At 52.0% G+C, this 7500-nt stretch overlaps 2 protein-coding genes across 2 annotated transcripts in view; both read left to right on the forward strand.

Moving 5' to 3' along the window:
- ercc6l (excision repair cross-complementation group 6-like) overlaps positions 1-2394 on the forward strand; it is a gene marked incomplete at its 3' end in the record, with an annotated part of 4365 nt that extends 1971 nt beyond the window's left edge. Inside the window, 3 exon segments of the mRNA XM_080521729.1 lie at positions 40-325; positions 967-1212; positions 2245-2394. Of these exon segments, the coding sequence (XP_080377855.1) occupies positions 40-325; positions 967-1212; positions 2245-2394 (682 nt within the window).
- The window catches only part of adam9a (ADAM metallopeptidase domain 9a), a gene marked incomplete at its 3' end in the record, with an annotated part of 19361 nt that continues 14145 nt past the window's right edge, over positions 2285-7500 (forward strand). Inside the window, exons 1-3 of the mRNA XM_080521730.1 lie at positions 2285-2566; positions 6508-6608; positions 7386-7444. Coding sequence (XP_080377856.1) covers positions 2500-2566; positions 6508-6608; positions 7386-7444 — 227 coding nt within the window. The remainder of the gene's footprint in view (positions 2567-6507; positions 6609-7385; positions 7445-7500) is intronic.

A 7500-nucleotide genomic window follows, 5' to 3' on the forward strand; every position in this document is an offset into this window, starting at 1 on the left:
TGGACCTGAGTCTGCAGGTCTTAGAGTCCGGGTCCACAGACCTGGACAGCATGAGTGGGACAGAACCTCAGGAACAGACCCCTCCCCACCAACACCAGGACAAGGACCTCAGGCCCCCCCCCCTGGACCCCCCGGGCCCCCTGGACCCCCGGGCCCCCTGGACCCCCTGCTGACGGACCGCCTCTCCTTCCTCCACACGTCTCGGTCCGTCCTGGGACCTGACCCGTCCTCCGTGGTCCACTATCAGTCCTACAGCAGCAACTTTGACCTGCAGCTGGAGGACAGCAACGTGTCCTCTGGTCAGGACGAGCAGGAGGAGGAGGAGGTGCAGGAGGAGGAGCAGGAGCAGCAGGAGGAGCAGAGACTGCAGCTGGAGGACAGCAACATGTCCTCTGGTCAGGAGGAGGAGCAGGAGGAGCAGAGGCTGGTGTCCCGGCTGCAGCTGGAGGACAGCAACGTGTCCTCTGGTCAGGACGAGCAGGAGGAGGAGGAGGAGGAGGAGGAGCAGGAGGAGCAGAGACTGCAGCTGGAGGACAGCAACATGTCCTCTGGTCAGGAGGAGGAGCAGGAGGAGCAGAGGCTGGTGTCCCGGCTGCAGCTGGAGGACAGCACGTGTCCTCTGGTCTGGACGAGCAGGAGGAGGAGGAGGAGGAGGAGCAGGAGGAGCAGAGACTGCAGCTGGAGGACAGCAACGTGTCCTCTGTTCAGGACGAGCAGGAGGAGGAGGAGGTGCAGGAGGAGGAGCAGGAGGAGCAGAGACTGCAGCTGGAGGACAGCAGCGTGTCCTCTGGTCAGGAGGAGGAGCAGGAGGAGCAGAGGCTGGTGTCCCGGCTGCAGCTGGAGGACAGCAACGTGTCCTCTGGTCTGGAGGAGCAGGAGGAGGAGGAGGAGGAGCAGGAGCAGAGGCTGCAGCTGGAGGACAGCAGCGTGTCCTCTGGTCAGGAGGAGCAGGAGGAGCAGGAGCAGGAGCAGGAGGAGCAGAGGCTGCTGTCCCGCCTGCAGCTGGAGGGCAGCTTTGACGTCAGCAGGTCTCTTTCTGAGAAGATCCACCTGGAAGCTTGTGGGCGGAGCCTGGAGGGTGGCCACGCCCACAACATGGACACCTCCATGGACGAGTCCATCGTGGGAGTAAAGAGACGAAGAGCTGCCGTCATTCATGACAGTGAGGAAGACGAGGACCATGAAGACCAGGACCTCCACGGCTCCTTCCAGGTCCTCCAAACCTCCACACCCTCCTCAGGAGCCCCGTCCAGGAGGAGCAGGAGGAGGAGCGTCGGAGGAGGAGGAGGAGGAGGAGGAGGAGGAGCGTCAGTGGCCTCACACCGCTCACTCCTCGACTCCATCATCCAGGACCTGGAGGAGGAGGAGGAGGAGGAAGAGGAGGATGAGGAGGAGGAAGAGGAGGAGCAGGAGGAGGAGCAGGAGGAGGAGGAGGATTATTAAGAATTACAGAATGTGGACAGAAACTTCACTGATCAGCACTTTCTGCTTTACTGTGTCCTTGTCTTCATTTGTCTTTTTGATCTCTCTCTCGCTCTCTCTCGCTCTCCTCCGCTCTCTCTCTCTCTCTCTCGCTCTCTCTCTCTCTCTCTCTCTCTCTCGCTCGCTCTCTCTCTCTCTGTGTCTCTCGCTCTCTCTCGCTCTCTCTCTCTCTCTCTCTCTCTCGCTCGCTCTCTCTCTCTGTGTCTCTCGCTCTCTCTCTCTCTGTGTCTCTCTCTCTCTCTCTCTCTCTCTCTGTGTCTCTGTGTCTCTCTCTCTCTGTCTCTGTCTCTGTCTCTGTCTCTGTCTCTGTCTCTGTCTCTGTCTCTCTCTCTCTCTCTCTCTGTCTCTCTCTCTCTCTCTCTCTGTCTCTCTCTGTCTCTGTCTCTGTCTCTGTCTCTCTCTCTCTCTCTCTCTCTGTCTCTCTCTCTGTCTCTCTCGCTCTCTCTCTCGTCTCTCGCTCTCTCTCTCTCTCTGTGTCTCTCGCTCTCTCTCTCTCTCTCTGTGTCTCTCGCTCTCTCTCTCTCTCTCTCTCGCTCTCTCTCTCTGTGTCTCTCGCTCTCTCTCTCTCTCTCGCTCTCTCTCTCTGTGTCTCTCTCTCTCTCTCTCTCTCTCTCTCTCTCTCTCTCTCTCTCTCTCTCCAATGTGTGTTTTAAAAACAATTTCATGTTTTCTCTAATAAAATAAAACCGACCAGTTGACGTCAAACTTGTATTTTAATTTGGTACCAAACTGTCTTCCGGTTGAGCTTCTCTTATTGTGAAGTCTTCCGGTGGCAGTGACTTCCGGTCGGGGTTCCGCCTCTCCTGGTCTCGCGGATTAACGAGGCAGACATGTTGGCTCGAGCCGCGGGTCGTCCGGGACCAGGAGCCGCTCCGGGCCGGAGGGCATGACGGAACCCGGACCGGGAACTAGAGCCAGCACACACCCCGACCAGAGGCCGAGGACCAGGAGGACCAGGAGCCCGGGGGGGAGAGGGAGGACCAGGAGCCCGGGGAGGACCAGGAGGACCGGGACAAGATGGAGGCCGCGGGGCTGCTGCAGGTCTGCCTGCTGCTGCTGCTGCTGCCCGGACGGGAAGCCAGAGGTGAGGGGTCGCTGATGACGTCACTGTGTTGTCATGGCTGTGTGTGTGGGAGTCACACTTCATGGTGTCATGGAGACCAAAGGGAGGGGCGTGGTCTAACGTCTGTGGACATGAGAAGCACTAAGCCCCGCCCACTGATCGATCACTTCTGTCCTTGATCAATGTTCTGCTAAAGAACATCTGGAACCTCTGTGTTGATCAATGTTCTGCTAAAGAAACATCTGGAACCTCTGTGTTGATCAATGTTCTGCTAAAGAAACATCTGGACCTCTGTGTTGATCAATGTTCTGCTAAAGAAACATCTGGAACCTCTGTGTTGATCAATGTCCTGCTAAAGAACATCTGGAACCTCTGTGTTGATCAATGTTCTGCTAAAGAAACATCTGGAACCTCTGTGTTGATCAATGTTCTGCTAAAGAAACATCTGGAACCTCTGTGTTGATCAATGTTCTGCTAAAGAACATCTGGAACCTCTGTGTTGATCAATGTTCTGCTAAAGAAACATCTGGAACCTCTGTGTTGATCAATGTTCTGCTAAAGAAACATCTGGAACCTCTGTGTTGATCAATGTTCTGCTAAAGAACATCTGGAACCTCTGTGTTGATCAATGTTCTGCTAAAGAAACATCTGGAACCTCTGTGTTGATCAATGTTCTGCTAAAGAAACATCTGGAACCTCTGTGTTGATCAATGTTCTGCTAAAGAAACATCTGGAACCTCTGTGTTGATCAATGTTCTGCTAAAGAACATCTGGAACCTCTGTGTTGATCAATGTCCTGCTAAAGAACATCTGGAACCTCTGTGTTGATCAATGTTCTGCTAAAGAAAACATCTGGAACCTCTGTGTTGATCAATGTTCTGCTAAAGAAACATCTGGAACCTCTGTGTTGATCAATGTTCTGCTAAAGAACATCTGGAACCTCTGTGTTGATCAATGTTCTGCTAAAGAAACATCTGGAACCTCTGTGTTGATCAATGTTCTGCTAAAGAAACATCTGGAACCTCTGTGTTGATCGATGTCCTGCTAAAGAACATCTGGAACCTCTGTGTTGATCAATGTTCTGCTAAAGAACATCTGGAACCTCTGTGTTGATCAATGTTCTGCTAAAGAACATCTGGAACCTCTGTGTTGATCAATGTTCTGCTAAAGAAACATCTGGAACCTCTGTGTTGATCAATGTTCTGCTAAATAACATCTGGAACCTCTGTGTTGATCAATGTTCTGCTAAAGAAACATCTGGAACCTCTGTGTTGATCAATGTTCTGCTAAAGAAACATCTGGAACCTCTGTGTTGATCAATGTTCTGCTAAATAACATCTGGAACCTCTGTGTTGATCAAGAACTGATGTGTGAAGATGTTTGCTGTACGAGACCAACCTGGTTGGATTCAGGAGGAGGTTCCACCAGGAGGTTGGATTCAGGAGGAGGTTGGATTCAGGAGGAGGTTCCACCAGGAGGTTGGATTCAGGAGGAGGTTGGATTCAGGAGGAGGTTCCACCAGGAGGTTGGATTCAGGAGGAGGTTCCACCAGGAGGTTGGATTCAGGAGGAGGTTGGATTCAGGAGGATCCACCAGGAGGTTGGATTCAGGAGGAGGTTGGATTCAGGAGGAGGTTGGATTCAGGAGGAGGTTCCACCAGGAGGTTGGATTCAGGAGGAGGTTCCACCAGGAGGTTGGATTCAGGAGGAGGTTGGATTCAGGAGGAGGTTGGATTCAGGAGGATCCACCAGGAGGTTGGATTCAGGAGGAGGTTGGATTCAGGAGGAGGTTCCACCAGGAGGTTGGATTCAGGAGGAGGTTGGATTCAGGAGGAGGTTGGATTCAGGAGGAGGTTGGATTCAGGAGGAGGTTGGATTCAGGAGGAGGTTGGATTCAGGAGGAGGTTCCACCAGGAGGTTGGATTCAGGAGGAGGTTGGATTCAGGAGGAGGTTGGATTCAGGAGGAGGTTGGATTCAGGAGGAGGTTCCACCAGGAGGTTGGATTCAGGAGGAGGTTGGATTCAGGAGGAGGTTGGATTCAGGAGGAGGTTCCACCAGGAGGTTGGATTCAGGAGGAGGTTGGATTCAGGAGGAGGTTGGATTCAGGAGGAGGTTCCACCAGGAGGTTGGATTCAGGAGGAGGTTGGATTCAGGAGGAGGTTCCACCAGGAGGTTGGATTCAGGAGGAGGTTGGATTCAGGAGGAGGTTCCACCCGGAGCTCAGAGGTTCCTGGTTGTTTGTTCAGCAGGAACCAGGATGTGACACGGCCAGAGAACTGATGAGTCACTTCCTGCTGATAGTTGCTACTTCCTGTTGTAGCCCAGAGACAAAGATGGTCACTTCTATCTGTCCTTCACTGTCTCTGTTCTGTCTGTCCTTCACTGTCTCTGTTCTGTCCTTCACTGTCTCTGTTCTGTCCTTCACTGTCTCTGTTCTGTCTGTCCTTCACTGTCTCTGTTCTGTCCTTCACTGTCTCTGTTCTGTCTGTCCTTCACTGTCTCTGTTCTATCTATCCTTCACTGTCTCTGTTCTATCTGTCCTTCACTGTCTCTGTTCTGTCCTTCACTGTCTCTGTTCTGTCTGTCCTTCACTGTCTCTGTTCTATCTATCCTTCACTGTCTCTGTTCTGTCCTTCACTGTCTCTGTTCTGCCCTTCACTGTCTCTGTTCTATCTGTCCTTCACTGTCTCTGTTCTGCCCTTCACTGTCTCTGTTCTATCTGTCCATCACTGTCTCTGTTCTGTCCATCACTGTCTCTGTTCTGTCTGTCCTTCACTGTCTCTGTTCTATCTGTCCTTCACTGTCTCTGTTCTGTCATTCACTGTCTCTGTTCTGTCTGTCCTTCACTGTCCTCTGTTCTGTATGTCCTTCACTGTCTCTGTTCTGTTCTGTCCTTCACTGTCTCTGTTCTGTCATTCACTGTCTCTGTTCTGTCTGTCCTTCACTGTCCTCTGTTCTGTATGTCCTTCACTGTCTCTGTTCTGTCCTTCACTGTCTCTGTTCTGTCTGTCCTTCACTGTCTCTGTTCTATCTGTCCTTCACTGTCTCTGTTCTATCTGTCCATCACTGCCTCTGTTCTGTCCTTCACTGTCTCTGTTCTGTCCTTCACTGTCTCTGTTCTATCTGTCCTTCACTGTCTCTGTTCTGTCTGTCCATCACTGTCTCTGTTCTGTCCTTCACTGTCTCTGTTCTGTCTGTCCTTCACTGTCTCTGTTCTATCTGTCCATCACTGTCTCTGTTCTTTCCTTCACTGTCTCTGTTCTGTCTGTCCTTCACTGTCTCTGTTCTATCTGTCCATCACTGTCTCTGTTCTGTCCTTCACTGTCTCTGTTCTGTCCATCACTGTCTCTGTTCTGTCCTTCACTGTCTCTGTTCTGTCTGTCCTTCTCTGTCTCTGTTCTGTCTGTCCTTCACTGTCTCTGTTCTGTCTGTCCTTCACTGTCTCTGTTCTGTCCTTCTCTGTCTCTGTTCTGTCCTTCACTGTCTCTGTTCTGTCTGTCCTTCTCTGTCTCTGTTCTGTCTGTCCTTCACTGTCTCTGTTCTGTCCTTCTCTGTCTCTGTTCTGTCCTTCACTGTCTCTGTTCTGTCTGTCCTTCACTGTCTCTGTTCTATCTGTTCTTCACTGTCTCTGTTCTATCTGTCCTTCACTGTCTCTGTTCTATCTGTCCATCACTGTCTCTGTTCTGTCCTTCACTGTCTCTGTTCTGTCCATCACTGTCTCTGTTCTGTCCTTCACTGTCTCTGTTCTGTCTGTCCTTCTCTGTCTCTGTTCTGTCTGTCCTTCACTGTCTCTGTTCTGTCCTTCTCTGTCTCTGTTCTGTCCTTCACTGTCTCTGTTCTGTCCTTCACTGTCTCTGTTCTGTCCTTCACTGTCTCTGTTCTATCTGTCCTTCACTGTCTCTGTTCTGTCTGTCCTTCACTGTCTCTGTTCTGTCCTTCACTGTCTCTGTTCTGTCCTTCAGAGTCTCAGCAGACGGAGCAGCTCTCTTCCTATCAGCTGATTGTCCCTCGACCAATAGGAGGCCGGCTGAGGAGGGACATGGAAGGACTGCCGCCCAATCAGGTACTGGCTAATGCTAATGCTAATGCTAACGGCTCATCAGCCTGTAGGAGGCGTGAGTGGGTTAGGGTAGGGTAGGGTAGGGTAGGGTGGGTTAGGGTAGCGTAGGGTAGGGTGGGTTAGCTTAGGGTAGGGTGGGTTAGGGTAGGGTAGCTTAGGGTAGGCTGGGTTAGGGTAGGGTAGGGTAGCTTAGGGTAGGGTGGATTAGGGTAGGGTAGCTTAGGGTAGGGTGGGTTAGGGTAGGGTAGGGTGGGTTAGGTTAGGGTAGGGTGGGTTAGGGTAGGGTAGGGTGGGTTAGGGTAGGGTGGGTTAGGGTAGGGTAGGGTGGGTTAAGGTAGGGTAGGGTAGGGTAGCTTAGGGTAGGGTGGGTTAGGGTAGGGTAGGGTGGGTTAGGGTAGGGTAGGGTAGCTTAGGGTAGGGTAGCCTAGGGTTGGGTAGCTTAGGGTAGGGTAGGGTGGGTTAGGGTAGGGTAGGGTGGGTTAGGGTAGGGTAGGGTAGCTTAGGGTAGGATAGCTTAGGGTTGGGTAGCTTAGGGTAGGGTGGGTTAGGGTAGGGTAGGGTGGGTTAGGTTAGGGTAGGGTAGCTTAGGGTAGGGTAGGGTAGGGTAGGTTATCACAAGTTCACCATCACAGTTCTTGTGTAAGAACATGAGTAATTAGTTGTGTGTGTGTGTGTGTGTGTGTGTGTGTGTGTGTGTGTGTGTGTGTGTGTGTGTGTGTGTGTGTGTGTGTGTGTGTGTGTGTGTGTGTGTGTGTGTGTGTGTGTGTGTGTGTGTTGCAGGTGTCTTACATCATCAGCGTAGAAGGAAGTGAGCGCGTCGTCCACCTGAAGAGAAATAGGTCAGTTTCCTGACAATCACAGAGACCAGTAACCAGTAACCACTGACCACTGACTA

Source organism: Blennius ocellaris (genome assembly GCF_963422515.1).
Source record: "Blennius ocellaris genome assembly, contig: SCAFFOLD_148, whole genome shotgun sequence".
In the NCBI taxonomy this organism is placed as follows: Eukaryota; Metazoa; Chordata; class Actinopteri; order Blenniiformes; family Blenniidae; genus Blennius; species Blennius ocellaris.